General features: G+C 43.7%; 3 protein-coding genes across 4 annotated transcripts in view; 1 reads left to right on the forward strand and 2 right to left on the reverse strand.

Annotated features, from left to right (window-relative positions):
- Positions 1-2074: 2074 nt before the first annotated feature.
- On the reverse strand, positions 2075-5709 carry arl3b (ADP ribosylation factor like GTPase 3b). Its single transcript, XM_012837132.3, has 6 exons — positions 5574-5709; positions 4908-5051; positions 4577-4693; positions 4426-4476; positions 3942-4127; positions 2075-3249 (listed from the first exon to the last, which is right to left on the reverse strand). The coding sequence occupies exons 1-6, from the start codon at positions 5574-5576 to the stop codon at positions 3202-3204; spliced, it is 549 nt and encodes a 182-aa protein (XP_012692586.1). The 5' UTR covers positions 5577-5709; the 3' UTR covers positions 2075-3201.
- sfxn2 (sideroflexin 2) lies at positions 5590-12395 on the forward strand. 2 transcript variants are annotated; one of them, XM_012837131.3, is made up of 12 exons: positions 5590-5674; positions 7193-7382; positions 8045-8215; positions 9320-9418; positions 9587-9662; positions 9967-10052; positions 10183-10243; positions 10420-10486; positions 10937-10986; positions 11393-11442; positions 11600-11647; positions 12036-12395. In XM_012837131.3, exons 2-12 carry the CDS (start codon positions 7228-7230, stop codon positions 12133-12135), a joined length of 963 nt encoding a protein of 320 aa, XP_012692585.2. In that variant the 5' UTR covers positions 5590-5674; positions 7193-7227; the 3' UTR covers positions 12136-12395. The 2 variants fall into 2 exon arrangements, with proteins under 2 accessions (XP_012692585.2, XP_012692584.2); XM_012837130.3 differs by lacking the exon at positions 5590-5674 and adding an exon at positions 6028-6171.
- A 2900-nt stretch (positions 12396-15295) lies between these two features.
- Positions 15296-20000, reverse strand: part of timp2a (TIMP metallopeptidase inhibitor 2a) — a 17430-nt gene continuing 12725 nt past the window's right edge. Inside the window, exons 4-5 of the mRNA XM_012837129.3 lie at positions 18789-18913; positions 15296-18466 (exon numbers count right to left, since the gene is read on the reverse strand). Of these exons, the coding sequence (XP_012692583.2) occupies positions 18269-18466; positions 18789-18913 (323 nt within the window). The 3' untranslated portion in view covers positions 15296-18268. The remainder of the gene's footprint in view (positions 18467-18788; positions 18914-20000) is intronic.

The following is a 20000-nucleotide window of genomic DNA, read 5'->3' on the forward strand; positions in this document are numbered from 1 at the left end:
GGAATCAAGGGGATTGCATGTGTTGCACACACAGACACAGACACACACACACACACACACACAATCACAATCACAGAGGACGATCATTAGCTCCACTGCAGACAAGGACATGAGTCAGATGCTGTTCAGTTCCTTATTAGTCAACTCCTCTCAGAATGACGGACTGAAACAAATTCCCCTGCGTGGCATCATGTGTTCCCTTATGTTTTAATGACGGGAACAAGAGGGAGTAAACCAAGCCTCTTCGGAAGCCTCCTTGTGTTCCTCCGGGCATTAAAGAAATAGTACACAGGAACACTCTGTAATTAGCTGCTGTCAACGTCAAAAAATGCATTCATATAAAAATGGACAGACATGAAATTAAATGTAAGCGTCAGATAGTGCTAAATCTATAGTCTACAAAGATTTGTGAGCAAAAAATGGGCTTCTTTATGGTGAATGTGTCTATTTTTAACTAGCTTTTCTGAGTCTTTTTCCTATGGTGTACGAGTGAAACACACAAACACACACAGCTGCTTATCATCCTCATCTCGGCACCAGGCTCTTGACTGCCTCCCTCTCTCTTCTTGAGGAGCGTCTCGTCCTGAATAGCAGAGCAGCTTTAGCCGACAGAAGATCCATATCAGGTCTCTTAATCAGGCACCGCGGCTCAGAGGGGCACAGACCTGAAGAAAACTATGCGCAGCAGATAGCATGGCTGTCATACCGCTCTCCACCATACCATGCTTATATCTTAGCGTGCGTTCATGGACAAAAGTGGCCTATTCAGAATCGGAAAGCTGACTGCAGAAGTCTCCTTTGGAATGTGTCCCTATCTTACGTGCTGTGAACTGGAAGGCACAACAGGTCCCAGATCAGACGTTTTTGGAGCCAGTTCGGTTATATGAGGAAAAGAGGAGAGAACTCTGATAGCCTGATCCAGACAAAAGCAGCTGTCATTGCCTTCTGTGTATGTATGCTTGTATGGCCAAGTCCCTCTTAGAGGTGGCGAAAGCAGACAGCATTAACAGAGCCCTGGTACAACTACAAAGGCTGCACTGGATTCGCTGATTACCGAAACACATTGCACGCTATTGTTGAGTCTGTGCAATGTAGGCACTTCAAACACAGACACCAAAAGGAAAAGATTTTCAGACACAAAGGAAACAGCAAGAACTATTTTTGCTAAGTTCATCACACCTAATTGAAACTTGGAATGTCAGGGTCATTTAAATGGGAAGTCAAAGTGCAAACAAAGTGCAGATGAACGAACACCACTGCATGGAATGACTTTATTGTGGTGACACAAATGTCTGTCAGCAACATGCACGCACATTTAATATTAATGGCTCTGAATACAAACATGTCTACTTATGACCCCCATATGTATTACTATGTAGAATAGTTTAAAATGGTACCTTATTATGTAGTTACTTTTCTTATTTGCATGTTCTTGCTTACTTAGTTTACTCATGTCAAATTATGTTTAGTTTATTTATGTTCTGTAGGTTTTTACCCCTCTGTAGATGGCATTTGCATGCACGCTATAGGCCTATATATGATGCACAACCTATACCATAGGGACTGCTGGTGCCAGAGCATATCCTTGATTCACCATACACCATACATGATCACTGTGGTTATGCTGACCTCTTAAATACATAGGGATACACACTATAGTCAGTATAACAGCACTTTACAACATATCCCTGCCTAACCCGAACCCTACTCTTAATACTAGCATTACATAATTAAAAGTATAACTGTGAGGTTTAGCTTGGTTACTCAACGCACATCACCGACTAAACAGTATAGTGGAATATAACATAAAAGGTATAATATAAATGTCCTTCTTTGTTCAAAGTATAAATGTTCACACAGATATTTCATCAGCATCTGCTACCACAAGATGCCAGTTAGCAGGCTAACTCAGTAACTCTGTATTTTTTACACATTTCTATGAAAGTGTTACTGGAGATCCTGTGTTGAAAGAGAGACACATTTTTAAATCAGTCTAGTGCTGTTCACCAGGCCTTACCATTCATTGCACTGTTATATCACTCCCAGCCTTCACAAGAAAAAGAGCCACTGTTCCTTTCATTTTTAGAAATTAATATTTATTATCTTTTCACAAGTGTTTAAGCACAGTAAATTGTATTTCTCCAAACCAATCTAAAAATATCTCAGTCACGTTCAAGCGCCCTAACCTCTACATCACCATAAATAAAAGATACAAAAATATACTTGCAGAGAGCACAAAGTCAGACACGATCTCACAATAATAAAAAGACTTCTGCCATCGGCTTTTCAGAGAACGAGACATGAGGAGGAAAAGGAGGAGAATCACTCTCTGAACTCTGTAGCACTGGGCCAGCTCATCTGGAGGTGACAGGAGAGAGGTTTGGGCCGGCGTGTATCGAGCATTGCCATGGAGCTTGGCTTGGGGCCTTACAGAAAGCCCAACGAATGGTAAAAAAAAAAAACACCTTCCCAACCAAGGCTTCTGCCCAACAGAGAGTGATTATACTGCAAACAAGGCTTTGTGTGAACTAATGTGAAGCTAGATGTTTCCGTGGTGACATTAAAATAGTACGAGAAGAACAGCAATTTGGTAATTCTGTGGAACACAAAAATTCAATACGTTTACAAAATTTCTATCATAATTGACAAAGTTTCAGATTATTTGGAATGGCCGGATGTTTCCAGTACAGTCGCATGTGTGTGTAGGAACCATGGACTACATTCAGTTCAGCCTCTTCCGACTCCCAATGTGTAGGGCCCTAGGATCACTGTCTACTGCCATCATGTCAGTCTCTTATACGCTCATTCAAGAAGAGCTTAAAGGAGGAACGGGGGAATGATTCTAGCCCAACCCTCCATCTTAAGACACTGCATGAATCTGACTTGGGAATGCTATGGGAACATGCTAGCAGACACAGCTAACATGATGTAGCTATGTTGTCAGGCGTATGTGGGCACGGAGCTGTACACAGTGGTTTCAAATCGAAGGGTTTCACTATTGTAAACGACACCAACCATTGCGGGCCCTGATGGGAAGAGCTGAGGAGCGGTTCCAGTGAGATGGGTGTAGTGAGGATCAGTCTTCACTAGCATTGGGCCACAGTGGTTAAAGATTCCTTGAGTTCTTAGTGTTTTTTAGTTTGTACATTCGGCCATACACACTGTCCGGCACGGTGAAGACATGAAGAGGAGGAATCTGCGTTACTTTTTCTTAGCGTTGACGCTTTTGCACACCCAGTTCATGCCATCCTGGAACAGAGAGAGGGGGAGAAATGAGCCATAACTATGTGGCTGTCTGGAGAAATAAGGCAACCAGCTGAAATTCTCACAGTCTGATCAAATCTGATCCACAATGTTTAGTCCAGTAGCTTATTGTTTACATTTCCTCAATGTCGTCATGAGAACCAGCCATTAAGATAAGAACACAATGATGACTGTACTGCAAGAACCGATAAGATAAGGTTCTGTCAATTACAAACTTCTCTCATTCAACCACATGGATGTATGTGCTGTACTGCCGTTTACAAAGGCCATGCAAAAGCCCTCACAAAAGACATATTTCTTCATGGCAGCCAATTGCATTTAAAGGACTGTGTTGTAAAAGGATTATAGTTTTTTTTTTAATTGTCAAATATTCTTAGTCATGGATCGAACTATAGAAAAATACTAATGTAATGAGAAAAATCTTGAGCTTGACCTATTAGAAGCGGATCACACAGTTAATTTCAAAGATGTGGTTCGTAAGACTCATCTTGGAAACTACCAATGCTTCTTCCAATATTGTCTCAAATGATTTCAGAGTCATAGAGTATGATTATTCTGATCTGATGGTAATTTGGAGTCAAGCATGCAAGTATGTGTGCTTTGTTGGTAAAAAAGGAATGGAGAGTATGCCGTATAACGACACAGGCACACACACACACACACACACACACACACACCTGTACTCCCTCTCCAGTGAGGGCAGAGCATGACTGGATCTGCCACACGCGGTCCCGGATGGTGTGCAGGTTGAGGCCCTCGGCAATCTCCGAGGCGGGAGCAGCCGTCAGCAGATCTTGTTTGTTGGCGAAGATGAGAACGGGCACCCCACTCAGCTTCTCCTCATCCAGCAGTTCTGCCAGCTCCTGAAATAAGACACACGCACAGTCATGCATACAATAAGCACCCATCCACATGCCAGCAACTACAACCACCTTTGATGATTAACATTTTCATCATATAACTGCAAACGATTAATTTGACTAAAAATGACAGACAAGATTCAAGTTCAAGGCAGGAATTCCTATGGCAAAATAAACAATGTGATACAGTACAATCCAAATGATGCATGCAGAGAGCTAAGAGCACATTCTATTAAATGCTAAAATAAATAGTAGTAGTAAATACATGGCTAAAGCCTAAAAGTCAGGGAGATTCAATTACCTGTCCAGTTTCTTCAAAACGTTTCCTGTCAGCACTGTCAATAACATAAATCTGCAAGAAAGATGTAGATTTCACATCAGCGTGTCTATTGTGAGTGGGTTACAGGGTAGAGTGGGTTAGTAAGAGTGTGTGCAGTATGATAGGCACTGACCAGTGTATCAGTATTTTCAAAGTAGTTCCTCCAGTATGGTCTGATCTTCCTCTGACCACCAATGTCCCACACGTTCAACTTGAAGCCTTGGGACTGCACACTCTTTATGTTGAACCCCTTTAGGATGGACAAGCACTGTTACACCTACACTCTACGTCACATTTTAACTGTAAAATAAATGACAATGCAAGAACCAAAACATTTCCAGTTTGCAATCTAGGTGAGTTAAAGGCCAACACAGAAATACAATTTTAAAATCCCCATCACAAGCAAATGAAAAGTCAGAAGCTTGTTGAACGAGTAAAGACAAAGAGGGATACACATTAGATACCTGTGTTGGAGTAATATGACTGATATCTTCAGATGCCAGTTGCTTCAACAGCGTAGTCTTGCCGCCGTTGTCCAGTCCCAGAAGGAGTATTCGCACCTCCTGGTCAGGTGTGCTCTTCAGTTTGCGCAAAATTGACAGCAATCCCTAAAGATGACCATTTCAATTAAAATCTTCACATGTCGATGAGCTCAGAGACTTTCAGAGCCACGGTGAGAGTTCCTCATCTATCACGCGTTACAGGCCACACATCTTGGAAGATGTGATAACCTAGCATAACACTAGCACGATTTACAGAACAGATAGGGTTAAATGCTTAACGTTGCCTCTTTTAAAAGCTTTTCAGTTTTACATTGCCAAAACATATTTGAAACAGCACTGGTTTTCTCTAACAATGTCTGGCCTACCTTGCTAAGTAGCTTGGTAAGCATTAGCAGATAACGCTAACAGTAGCTAGCTAATCTCATCCAGGGAATGAGCTCCATCCCTGCACCCAACAACAAACCCGCTATCAGGCCAGCTGGTGGGTTTTCTTGTAAGGAAGAACTATCGTCCAAAACACTCGGTCCAAATACTATGCTATAACAGCGAGTAAGACGCATTACTTTCGAAGTTAAGGAAACGCAATTTATTGTGCAACAAAAAAATACAATACCAGGTTTGACTTACCATCTTGTTTCCTTAGCTCTCCAAGACGCTACCGAGGGTTACTAAGGATGATGACGTAGTACACAAAACGTCCACCTCACTGGGGGCGTTATCCGTGAGAGGTAAATGCAGCGACATTGAAAATGGCATGCAACATACTGAGTTTTTTATAAATATAATTGCCATCTATACCACGGATACTGATATGAACATGATTATTAAACACACTTTCTTGTAGAGGGAATAGTGCTTACAAGATACACGCTAGTTAGCTGTTGGCTAGTCAAAGAGGGAGGGCCTCTTTCGCATGCGGAAATGCTTTACATGGACAAGCAAATTAGCTTAGCGCCTTCAAATGGTGTAACTTGCATTATTTTTAACAATAAAATAACAAAGTTTATATCAGGATTGTGACTGATACATTGTAACGTTAGAGCTACAAATGTATCAATTTCTCGAGGAGGGAGCTGCCCCCCAAAAATGATTGGAGGACACAGGTGCCACGTGCACTAAATGCACTTTGACCAAATCTTGACTCCCAACTTAAACCTCGTAATTTGTTTTTAACGTCTATACTTGTACTTGCACACTTCACTGACCTCCCTTTTTAAAAGATACGGTAAGTGGCTTTTCTTGAAGATTGCATTGCGTATTTGCATTTGCATCTGTGTAGGCTAGAGGCTAAATTAAAACAGATTCGTAGCAGCATGTTGACCAATTTTAAGCAATAGCCTACTTCGTCGAAATTAAAGTAAACAAAAATCGAAATGTGAGGATTTCTTATTAGACTAGATCTCAGTTATGTCGTGGCTGCGTATATGCAATGCAATTTAACCACAGTACGTTATGAATATGCAACATTTGATGTCGGCTAACTTAGGCTATAACCTTGTATGAACTGGAAAGTTTGCCTGTTCCCAATGCAAAGAGCCGAATCTAAATGCGTCTCTTAACGTGAATTCATTTACAATTATTTTAAACTAGACAGAGAAATGGGTAATTTTATAGTTGTCTTTGATGGACTGCATTGCTTAACCTCAGAACACCCCAAATACAGGTTGAAGAACATTCTTGTGTTCATTCACCAGGCAGCCTTGACCAATTCAGACTGGTCTGCTGGTCTGGACTGGTCTGCTCCAGCTGTGTTGCTCATTCGTTATCTGTGCCCCTCAGTGTCGGTTTTAAGGGAAGAGGAGGATACATGACTGGACATTAGACGGTCACAGGTGGCATCGTATCAAAAAATATGTTGCCAAATTATGATGCCTGGACAAACCTGAAGATCGTAAAGTGTGTGTGTGTAGTTGTACGAAGAGTCATGCTGACTGCTGGCTATCTGAGCTGTTTAAATTGAATTGCAAGATTACCGAATGTTGGCCTTTGACTGAATTTGACTGGAATTGTCCCACGTACTTGAGGGTTAAAGATGGAAGTAGTTTAAATGCTTTAAATGTTGATAGTACATGTCCTTGTGGCTAGCTGATCATTAATGAATCAGGAGCTGGCTCACTATCTGGAGCAGCAGATTGCATCCAAATATATAGCTCCATACAGCTGATTGGTCTATGAAAGACAGATGAGGAAATCCAAGGTCCTGATTTTCAAATTATTTCTTTTCACTTCATTTAACTGTAATGTAGGTGCTGTGCTGTAGGCCTAACAAGAAAAGGACAACATGGCCCTGAGCGGCTTTGACATAGACGCCCCGCGATGGGATCAGTCCACCTTCATGGGGCGAATCAAGCATTTCTTCAATATCACTGACAGCAGGACAGCACTGCTGCCCGACTCCAGGCTGGATGAGGCCAAGGTGCTCGTGGAGAGCTGCAGGTACACTCCTATGTCCAACAACAACCAGATGTGTGCCAGATGAACACATATGTAAACTAACACACACAGGCCACCAACACACACATATGTAAACTAACACACACAGGCCACCAACACACATATGTAAACTAACACACACAGGCCACCAACACACATATGTAAACTAACACACACAGGCCACCAACACACATACAGTATGTAAACTGACACACACAGGTGACCAACACGCATATGTACACAGACTGTTTATAAACCCAGATGAAAAAGTGTAGTTCACTACTAAGCATACAGTATATATTAAAACAAATGCATTAATGCATACCCATGTATAATACCACCTACTTCTATACACTTCTAGACACTTGCATATACTTGAATTCACATTTGTATTATAATGAACAGTTTTGGATGGAGAAGTAAGACATGAGCAATGTCTTTTTTCATTTGAAAGAAAGAAATAAGCACTTTCAGAGTGATCGATCACTATTGACATTGGTGACTGCATTTATGAGTCATTTCTCTCTCTAGCAGTCAATAAGCTTAAGGTCAGTATTGTATTTTCAGACCTGCTGGGGTAAGAATATTGGAGAAGTGATGAATTTGGATAGGATTGACATACGTGTGTGTGTGTGTGTGTGTGTGTGTGTGTGTTTTGGCACCAGAGCTGGGTCCATTCCCCCCGGTACGACAGAAGAACAGCTGTTTTATGCCAAGAAGCTTTACGACTCTGCCTTCCATCCAGACACGGGTGATAGAATGAACCTGATTGGTCGGATGTCTTTCCAGGTGCCTGGAGGCATGGCTATTACAGGAGCCATGTTGCAGTTCTACAGGTAAACACTCAACCAACCAACCAAACACACTCTTCAACAACACCCTTAACTCTCCACCCCTCTCCTCGGTGTACTACCTATGTCCTTGTCCGTCAACTCTCCCCCCGTCACTCTAACTTAATATTGCAAGTGGTGTCACTCCACTGCGTCAGAGGTAGATGGGTTGCAGCTGTGAACCTGTTGTGCCCAAACAGTTGACAAGGTTAGAGGTGGAATGACGGTGGGTTTTGACCAAATATATCTGGTCAGGAATGAGGTCAGGACAGACAGGATTTAGCAGGCTCAACCCAGAGGCACAGCTGGACCGCCTGGACAAGGAGCAGGTGCGTCACATGGTCACCCTGCAGCAGTGTTGGTGCTCAGCTGGGTCTCTGGTCCTCCCCAGCGTGAACGAAGTGAACTGCAGCACACATCTCCCCATCGTGAACGAAATGAACTGCAGCACACATCTACCCATCGTGAAAGAAGTGAACTGCAGCACACATCTCCCCATCGTGAACGAAATGATCTGCAGCACACATCTCCCCATTGTGAAAGAAGTGAACTGCAGCACACATCTCCCCATCGTGAACGAAATGAACTGCAGCACACATCTACCCATCGTGAAAGAAGTGAACTGCAGCACACATCTCCCCATCGTGAACGAAGTGAACTGCAGCACACATCTCCCCACCGTGAACGAAGTGAACTGCAGCACACATCTCCCCATCGTGAACGAAGTGAACTGCAGCACACATCTAGCCATCGTGAAAGAAGTGAACTGCAGCACACATCTCCCCAGCCTGCTTCCACTCCTCTCAGTCCCACACCTCTGTGGCTGTTCCACTGTGACACGTGACGTCGCCACCTGTACCTCTCTCACGCCCCACCCCTACTTCTAAATAAAGGAGTCTAAATTGAGTGTTTAAGCCTAACATTAGATTTCCGAGCCATGAATGCGGGTGGAGCAGTACACAATTAATGCTTTCTGTCTAATAATAGTGGCAGGCCCTGTGCTTAACTCCAGGGTAGGGCATTAGGGAAAATACAGCAGTCCAAAATAAATCTGAACAACTTCAGATGAACGTGACTACTTCTCTCCTCTCACCCCCACCCCCCTTCCAGGTCAGTCCCAGCGGTGGTGTTCTGGCAGTGGGTGAACCAGTCCTTCAACGCCTTGGCCAACTACACCAACCGCAACGGCGCCTCTCCAATCACATCAAAGTAAGCTCCTGTGACGAGCATGTCTCTCAAATCCAGTTTATTGTCACTTTGTACTTTGTTCCCTTGAGGTGCATGACCTCTTTATGGGTTTGTTTTTATTTCTGTTAATAGTGTATCTATTCCTTTGTGTATGTATCCCAATCTCTCTTGTCTTTCCATCCATTACAGACAGATTGGAGTTGCATATTTCACAGCCACCAGCACAGCTCTGATCACTGCAGTGGGCCTCAACCTTTACACTAAGGTACAGCACATTCCACTGCTCTCCTGGTGTGTGTCAAGTGTTCCCTAATGTAACACAAATCTAATCAGCTGTCTAGAGAACACCTCAGGATATCTATCTAAAAACCCTAAGGCTAATTCCTTTCCTGAATGAATTGGTGTTTGTTGAGTGACTGTGAACACGAGTGTTTATTGAATGCTAAGCTAATGCAAATGATTCCACCATATACCAAGGCTATCAAAGACTATGAATAAGCAGCAGTTGTGTGTGACGTATGGTTTTTAAGTGATTGCCCCTGGCTCTCGCTCCTGAATGTGTTTTGTAGAAAGCACCCCCCCTGGTGGCGCGATGGGTGCCCTTCGCTGCTGTGGCTTCAGCTAACTGTGTGAACATCCCCATGATGAGACAACAGTAAGACTATACCCCCCCCTCCTCTCGCTTTTTCCATCATGCATCTCTCTCTCTCTCTCTTTCTGTTTTTTTTCTCCATCTTATTCCCCCCTGGGAGTCATGCTGTCATTCCTCTGTCCTCGTCTCACAGGGAGATCCTCAATGGCATTGCTGTCACTGATGAGAATGGGAACAAGCTGGGACATTCAAGGGTCAGTGTTGCTACGCTAATCCAGTCACATAGCATCTGATTATGCCAGACATAGCATTGGATCTCTGGGTCTGCTGCCATGCAAAGCTTTTTTTATGGAAAATATTTCTCTCTGTCTCTCTCTCCATTTCTCTCCCTCCCTCTGTCTCTCTCTCTCTCTCTATTTCTTTCTTTCAGAAAGCGGCAGCGAAGGGAATCACACAAGTGGTGATCTCTCGTGTCACCATGGCAGCACCAGGCATGAGTAAGTGTTCCCACAGTCAGCCCAGGCGATGACAGAGGCCCTTCCTCTAACCTTCAGTGCAGCAGCTGGGACACAAACCAACCTCTTCCAGTCCTTATTCCGTATGCTTTCTCCCCTGTACGGATTAATGGGGTTGCCTGTGTTGTGCTCTCCCACTGAAATCGGATGGTGCTTAATGCATGAAATTGGTGTCTGTTGTTTAGAATGAAATTACTGCTGAATAATGCATGGCATCCTTATGGAAATGACTTTAGCATTTACACATTCCTTAGCCATCTGAAGTCCGATTGTGTCTTTTAACCATCATATTCTCTCTCTCCCTCTCCCCTTCCTCTTTCTCTCTCTCTCTCTCTCCCTCCCTTCCCTTCCTCTCTCTCCCTCCCTTCCTCTCTCTCTCTCCCTCTCCTTCCTTTCTCTCTCTCTCCCTCCCTTCCCTTCCTCTCTCTCCAGTCATCCTGCCCATAATCATGCAGAGGCTGGAGAAGTACAGGTTCATGCAGGTGGGTTTGGGAGTGTGAGGCCTCTCATTTGAAGGTCGTCTCTGGCACTGACAGCAGCCACAGCACACCCCCAGGGCCCATAATCAGCTTTTAGTGTCTGGGTCTGCTGTGCTGTGCTGGGCTGGGCTGTGCTGGGCTGTGCTGGGCTGGGCTGGGCTGGGCTGGGCTGGGAATTTGGAGTCAGCAAATGCCTTCTGTCTTTTTTTTTTTTTTTTTTTTCCCCTCGTAGACCGTTTGTGTTGCACTGCTTTAGTTTGTAACCTGTCTGCTTGGGATGTATCTGAAGAATGATGATGCATGAGAGAGATGTACAATATTGAGACTGAATGTGGGGTGAGTCATCATTATTAGGTTTATGGGTACAAATGTCTGCTTCATTAGTCTCTCTCTCTCTGTCTACCAACAGAAAATCACCTTCCTCCATTGCCCACTGCAAGTCATGATGGTTGGAATGTTGTAAGTGCAGTCATCTTAACTTACTGATGGAAAAGTGATTCTGTGTGTAGATCAAGCTTGTGTCTGCAGCATCTGGCCTAAACAGCCTCATGAAAGCAAAAGCTATGCCCCCTTTTTTAAGAATAATGTTAACCTGACTGCACCCTCTTCTCCACAGCCTTGTATTTATGGTTCCCGCCGCCTGCTCCCTGTTCCCTCAGCAATGGTAAATGTCACCAAGCAGCTTTCCTAAACATCCTCTTTTTTGAGTCCTATCTGTTATAGTCCATGTCTGGGATTGTCCAGTCATGTTCATTATTCACAGGCCAGTAGATATCAGTCGTTACATATCAGACTGTAGCTACCATGTAATAATCAGTTACAGGGAATGTTATACACCTACCCTTTTGGTAGCTGCTCGCTAATATGTGTTTCTGTTTATTTGTTTGTTACACTCATCTGCATTATCGTGTGCTTAATGAAAGCTCATTGTTCACAACTGTAACTGTGTGTGTGTGTGTGTGTGTGTGTGTGTGTGTGTGTGTGTGTGTGTGTGTGTGTGTGTGTGTGTGTGTGTGTGTGTGTGTGTGTGTGTGTGTGTTTTTTGTGTACAGTTCCATAGCCGTGTCTAAGCTGGAGCCAGAGCTGAGGGAGTCCATCGCCTCAAAGTACGGAGACAAGATCCAGTGTGTGTACTTCAACAAGGGCCTCTGAGCTGCCACCCACTCCCAGGCTCAGCAGGCCCAGAGGCCGAGCTGAGCCCACGCCCACTGAGGCATTCTGGGACTCTGAGGAAGCTGTGTAGCCATAGGCCAATCACAAGCCTTCCAGATAAGAGTTCTGTTAATGGAAGGTGGAGAAAATGTGGTGGTGCATACGCACACACACACACACACACACACACACACTGCTTTTATTTTTTAAATCTGTGATATGACCGTGGTTTTGTGGGACAAGGTTGTCAAGTTATGTCTTAATGTCTGCTCAGAAAAAGTCCTTATCTCAGTATCTTAGTTTTAGTTGTTTGTTTTGTATGTGTCTCTGTCTTAAGGTCTAAAGAGGTCAATAGCAATGTGGAGTCTTATATTAGGCAAACCTCATAAAATGGATCCCATGTTTGGCCTCTTAGCACCCCCTCTAGTGGTGGTGAGAGGTCCCTGCAGGCATCACAAATTATGGTAAAGTCTACATAGACATGGAAGCCAAACATTGCCTTTACAATCTCTCAGGTACCAATGCCATAGCTTTACAGTCAGGGTACTGGGGACTGTTACTGAATGGCTGTGGGCAGACCTGACCAGAACCGTTAGTTAGGTATTTGAGTTAACCCCCCTATGTGTGGCCATGCATGTTTTGCCTTTGAAATCTTGTTGAGTTTAATCTGTGTCAAGTGCTATGATGTGCCCTTGTTACAAAATGTCCCAAGGCCTTAAGATATATAGCAAACTGAGTCAGAATACATACCTGGAGGGTATTCCAAGTACGTGGTCTAGTGACAAACTTAGGAATGATACCACTATGTGGTTTAGTGATAAACCTGGCTAAATTAGCACTCACTCTTGAGTTAATTTACCCAGTTTTGTCACTAAACCACATACTCGAAGTACCCCTGGGTCCTGACTCAGGAAGTCATTGGACTCCCCTGAGGCAGTGACTGTTTTTCGAAGGCTAAGAGGAAATTTGAAAGCGAAAGGAAGCCATTCTCAAAACGTGCTGTGGAATTTGATTTGGTTACCCTACATACATGTGCATTTGTTTTTACTCGTGAAGTATTATGCATTTAAAGTCCTTATTACAATTTACAGCTTGACCAAATGGTTTGACATTTGGTCATTCTGACGGGATGTCAAGCTATTTTTTACTGTGAATTTAAGTGCAAACATTAGTCAGCTGGGCACTCGGGATTGCAGATGGTGCAAAATGGATATTGTCATGTGGTACATGAACAGATTATTGCAAGCAAAAACATGTGTTTGTGGACTTTATGGAATAAAGAGAAACATTATGGTGTACTTAATGATTTGGGTGATGTGTTTTCTCATTAACGGCACCAGGACTATCAGAGCGCAGGGCATTTTTTATTTTAATTTATTTTATTTTATTTAACGTGTATGTTGCGTTTGTGAGCGCAAAACCTATAGAGATAAAATGGTCCCTCCCCCCCCCCCCCCCATACACACACACACACACACTTCTGGCAGATATTGGTGAGGAATTCTCATATGGGCAGAAAAAGCAGAAGGGTGTGTCGATTAAACAAACCTGTGAGGGTGGCACTGAGGGGCTGCAGGATGGAGGCAGATTCTATGGGTGCACTGTGCGTGTGCGTGTGTGTGTGCGTGTGCGTGTGTGTGTGCAGAGCTGCTCCATCAAACACTTCACCTCAGAGAGAGGTTTTTGGCAGAAAATAAAATCCCTTCATCCAGAAATTTTTTATTTGGACAGGAGATTCCAAGTCCGGAAAACTCTCTCTCCTTGTGTGTGTGTGTGTGTGTGTGTGTGTGTGTGTTATGAAGTTACTTGAGAGTGGAGCGGAGGAAAGTAAACATCATAGGAAATGCAACGTTCTTCCTGACAAATAAATAATTCACCTTTTGCGTTTGTTCTTTTTCTGAATATATATCCTGTGCTTATTGGTTGACTTAATGTTTGTTTTTTAAATGGGTTTTCACATCCTGGACCTGAATCATTTATGATTCCACCAAACCGTTCCCCTGGAGTAGACCCTGACAGATTAATAAGTGGCAGGACGTCACATAAACTCTCCAACTGCCAAAATGAAACAGGAAAGATATTTATATTGTGTGTATAAAAATGTACTTCTTGGAAGTTACAAAATAAGCATGAAATTTAAGGAGTGAAGGCAAACCAGTGTTGGAAACTGCTGTGTGTGTGTGTGATGCTAAACCTTTCCTCTCTAGATCTATGCTGTGAGTGTTAAGTATTCTGACTGAATAATTCATCTTCATTGTAGACGTGTCACCACAGTCATCTCATAGACATTTTCTTCATTTAAATTGTCAGGGTTCTGACTGGAAGGAAGCAACACTGACAGAGTGAGCACCTCTCCACTGCCAGGTAAGTCACATGCACTTTTCCTTGGTAAATGTCACGGGACAGCACAGACTCATCAGTGAAGAATTTCTTCCCTCCTCTGAAAACCCAACCTGATGCGTCAGAGAGTAAACAGACACCCTGTAAATCAGTATTCAGTGGGCTACTCCGTAGTCTGAATTAACGTTTCGCCTCAGAAAAACACAGAAGGAATCCATCTTGGACACTGGTTTGACGACTCAAGTGTACTAGACTGGAAGCCCATCAGAAACAAATATACTGCTATAGTTTCTACAGCCACAGGGGGGCAGTGTGACACTGAATCACTCGGTCGGATTCCTTAAGCAAGATCTGTTGCTTAAGCTCCATATTCCTGAAGACACACACATGCACACTCTGACTCACATCTGCTGAGCTGAAGCTGCAGACCTTATGTCCTGCCTAGGGATGTTTACTACCTTTAATAGTTTCAGGCTGGTGAGAGACTTGAGATGAGCGCTGGGTTACACTGGCTGGCTGCCATTCAGAGATGCTTCCAGACTCACCTCTGGCCTGCCACACCCTCTCAGCTCGTCCCACAGAAAAACAGTCACTTTCCACACACACACACACACACACACACACAAACTCATACACAGACACACACACACACTCACACACAGACACACACACACACACAAACATGCCCAGCAGATGAACAGTACACTAATAGCAAATACAGAGGGAAAGAGACTGGCATGGTCCAGACTTGACCAGACAAAGTGAGACAGAGAGGCAAAATAAGGGTGTTGTCCTGTTCAGGAAGACAGTCAGACAGAGGGACGGAGGAAGGGTGTTGTCCTTTATTACATTTTTATTTTCATTAATACTGTATGTTTTGTCCATCAAGTGGACGTCCACATCGGAAATACACGAAAGCATCAAAGACATGCATAGTCTGGTTCTCATCGCACGTCTGCTCTCTCATATGGTCCAAGCATCAGACGTCTCTCACTAAAGATTCATTTTCAAAGAGCAAGACAAGAGAGAATGGCAGTACAAAATGACAGTAAAATCATGTAACAGGTAAAGACAGTTTACAAAACAAAAAGTAAAAAAGAAAAGCAAAAAAAAAAACTTGGCAACAACAAACACTTAAATTATGCCCTTTATGTATATTCCAATATAGTTTGTATAGCATGAGATTTATGAGACTTGATTTAACTGTTGCTCTTGGTTATTTTGTAGATACTATGTCTCAAGAGCTCGTTTACAGTAAATGTCAGAAAGGTAGACAGAGAGTGAGTGAGAGCGAGAGAAAGAGAGAGAGAGAGAGAGAGAGCGAGAGAGAGAGAGAGAGAGAGAGAGTGGAAACAGCCAGAATGCCTGGGGTTTAAGATGCATTGCCTTTTATACATTATGACCTTCTACAACCTGATTGGTTCTGTTTTCACAACTCAGTGGATCATGATCTTTAATAAGCACAAATGTGGCCCTAATGACAAGGCTTGAGTCAAACCACTCTCTCATACACTTATTCAAAAATGTCTCACACACACACTGCTGAAACACGAACCTGTATATGCAAAGAAACACACACACACACACACGCACACACACACACACACACACAAACACACACACAGACGCACAAACACAGGGGACACACAATAGCCGTGCACGCATTCACAGAGGTGAGCAGACAAGATGATGATGATGATGGCAGTATTTTTTTTTTTGTGTGTGTTGCTGGTAACATGTCAAGAATGCTTTGGCCAAGGAACTGAACATCTGCAAATAGCCCACAGCCTGCTGATATGGGAAGCACTGCACATTCCACGCTCACTACAAGTCTTCCAAGCCCTCCTCCTCCTCCTCCTTTCTCTTTCTCTCTCTCTCTCGGCTCATCCTCATTTACACTGCACTGGGCTGCATCTTGTGACACCCGTGAATGTTAAAAAGCACATCCAGACTTAATGCCTAGCAACCACAGCCCTTGCTTCCTTTGCCTGCTCCTGGTCATGTGACTTAAGAGATAGCCAATCAGGGTGCACCTGCAACATTCTCTCTAAGCTGCTGCCAATCAAGTCCAAGAGTTAATGACCTTATGAGATGCCTCATAAAATGTGTAACATACCTCGAAGAGTGAAATAAAACAATAATTCTCGTTAGCTAGGCCAATCACATCCAATACCTCCAAATGAGGTCACTCCTGAGGGGGATCTGCCTGCCATTACAATCGGTGGCCCAAACATGTCAATGCCAACAGGGCCGTCACTGTAGCGCTCAGCCACCCTCTGACTCCAAGCTTTATACCATCACACACTTCCTGGAAACAGTTTGACATCTGGACAAATACAACAGGAATTCATTAAGCAAGATTGAAAACAGAGGCACAAGAGATAGAATGGAATGAGAACCCAAGGAAGAGAGGAATGAAGGAAGATAAAAAAAAGAAGAATTTAAAACTTTCAATGAGGAGTCAATCCTCACAGTTATATGCTCTATGATGGCAGCAAAAAAGTGCATCTCTAGCTCTAACCAGGATTATTAATGAACACAGAATCATAATTAAACAAACATATAACACATGGTATATGGATACTGATGGTTCTGTACAGGGGTAGGAGTGAGCTGTAGGCACGAGGAGGGGTTGGAGCTCTATGAGATGGGTGGGTGGATGGAAGGGGGTTCTACTATAGTAATGCACTAAGAGGCCAAAGTCAAAGGTAGCCATGGTTCTCTGAATATCTGTGACTGTGACACAAGATATAAGATTGAGTAAAATCAGTTAGTATAACTACTCTTCTTTCATAAGCTACATGCTATGCTAACAAGTTATATTCCTATATTTTATGGCAGTGTTAATACGTGAAGATCATGACTGAAGACCTTCCTCTGGTCCCTTTCATTGAATCTGACTCCCCTTCTGGCAGTGTTTAAGTTAGTGGACTGACTTTTCATCCAGGAAGGAGACACCACAGCCCTGCCCCAAGTTTGTCAAATTAAAAGCCCATAGAGCCTCGACCCTGTAGAACCCCATCTCACACTTCCTCCTTGTCTCACGCTTTAATTTAGAGCTACACATTCAGATTATTATTATTGTCATCACCATTATTTAATATTTTTTTTGGAAAAACAGACACGGGATTGACCTCTACAGATGCATGTGAAGTGGCATAAACTTTGGTGTCTAATCTCCATCTGCTGTGCAGTTGTGCATGGTGTGTCTTTATACATCTGTGAACAATCCGAGTCCAACTCCACCATAACAATCAAGGCATGGTTCAAGGAAACAACACTAATGACAGTCCGTGATATCTTTTCCAGGCTGCCTGAAACTTGAGACCAACATTTTAGAGTGAGTCTCTTGGGAGTGTTTTTTCGTCTCTAGTCATCTGCAATAAGACACCCATTCGTTCTTTGGAGTAAAGTATCAGAATTAAGTGCTTTGTTTTTTTCTTTGTTTGTTTGGTTTTTTTTTAGGGGGGAGGGTGAAAGTGCTTTGCCAAAACAGATTGTCCCTCACATATGGGGAGTGTTTCCTAAAACCAGCCTTCATGGGCAAATAAACAACATGGGCATCCCGTGACCAATCTGTATTCTGTCGTCAGCTACTCTATGTACTAATGAGAAATTCTACCATCTACTCTAACCTCTGAGCACTTGATTTGCGTTATACTGTAGTTTAAAACCTTGTCATGTTGTGTGCTTTACTCCCTCTCCCCTAATGAATTTGGAAAACCTTATTGTTGTTATCATTATTACTATTATACTCAGGCGGATGCCATGGGCAGGAGTGGGTCATGGGGTCTTAGGGGTCCTCGACGTCCAAAAACTCCTTCTTAGGGGGAGCAGAGCCACGGTACCAGGCGCAAGAACCATCCCCTCTCTTGATGCAGGCATAGTGATTGGCCTGCCGGCCACTGACGAGCTTCTCCGTCAGCCAATCCGTCCACAGGCACTCGTCCGGAGTACTGACTTCACACGGGAAGGCAGCACAGCGTGTGATCTACACATATGGACACACACACACACACACAGATGATATGCAAACGTATCAATCCACTTACACATAAGCATCGACACCTAAAACCACATGAAGTGATGCTTATTAACCTGTACGCTGGATTAAATGGCTCACTGACTGATGTCTGTAACCTCACTTAAAACAACAGACTGCCAGGGGGTTTGCTGAACTAATGCGGTGCCTCCCTTGGGCCTTCTGTGCCGAGCTGCCTGCTCGCAACTCAGTTAACATTCAGCTGAGCTGCTGGCGCTCCACAGCTGTTATTGTTTATAGCTGGTTGTTGTTGTTGTCGTTGTTTGTTTACCTTGCACTCACAGCCCATCTGGTAGCGCTGGGTCAGGCTCTTCTTCTGTGTGGCGCTCATGGACTCCCAAGGCATGATGAAGTCGCACAGCGTCACATGCATCTTTCCTTTGGCCTCAGCCTTCCCTGAAACACACACACACACACACAAACACACACAAAAACACACACAAACACACACACACACAAACACACACACAGACACACACCCACACACACACACACACACATTAGTACACACGTTATTATCACCTCATCCTTAAACACATGACTTTAAACACTAATTCAACAGAACAAACATGATATGATATTCCTTCCCTCAGCCGTTAGACTGTTCAAGACGCCACAGCCAATCTGTCTCTATAGGCGGCTCACAGCGAGTGTTTCTTCTCAAGACCTTGGGTGGCTGCGCAGTCACAACACTCATAATAAGCAGGAGTCAACACTTTTCACAGAGACATAGGACGAGTCCCAGGCCCTCCCCAGCAGACACAGACTCAACACGGCCTTAACTGTCGGAAAAACTAGCCTCACCGATAGCATTACCAGCCCCTCCACCAGCATGGCTCTTTGCCTTAGCGCCACTCGTTTGTGTGCATAGAATGCATGGTGCTAAAAGAGCAGCTTCAGCACTGCCTACATACACACACACACACACACACACACACACACACACACACACACACACACACACACACGCATACACACACACATGCACGCAGTCATTGTCTCCAAGCCTCTCTATTGTTTCTGTGTGGTATGTTGCTCTTCACACACTCTTAGCGATATATATAGATTTCAAAGCATGAATGCAACATGACTTACTGTATGTGTGTGTGTGTGTGTGTGTGTGTGTGTGTGTGTGTGTGTGTGTGTGTGTGTGTGTGTGTGTGTGTGTGTGTGTGTGTGTGTGTGTGTGTGTGTGTGTGTGTGTGTGTGTGTTGCCGTGTCTGTGTCTGTGTCTGTGAGTGAATATGACTGTATGTGTGGTGTATGGGGTTGGGGGTGATTGCTACTCTCTCTATGGCCTCTATAATTTAGGCTTTCAGCTGTCCTGTCCTCATCCCTGTGTAAGATGGAGAAACCAGAGGATGTCTGCCTCCTGTGTGTACGTGTGTGTGTGCGTGTGTGTGTGTGTGTGTGTGTGTGTGTGTGTGTCTCTCTGTTCATCGTTTTGGACACCAACGTCCTTTTTTTCAGTTTTAATTTGTAA

This window comes from Clupea harengus, chromosome 23, assembly GCF_900700415.2.
Source record: "Clupea harengus chromosome 23, Ch_v2.0.2, whole genome shotgun sequence".
Classification (NCBI taxonomy): Eukaryota; Metazoa; Chordata; class Actinopteri; order Clupeiformes; family Clupeidae; genus Clupea; species Clupea harengus.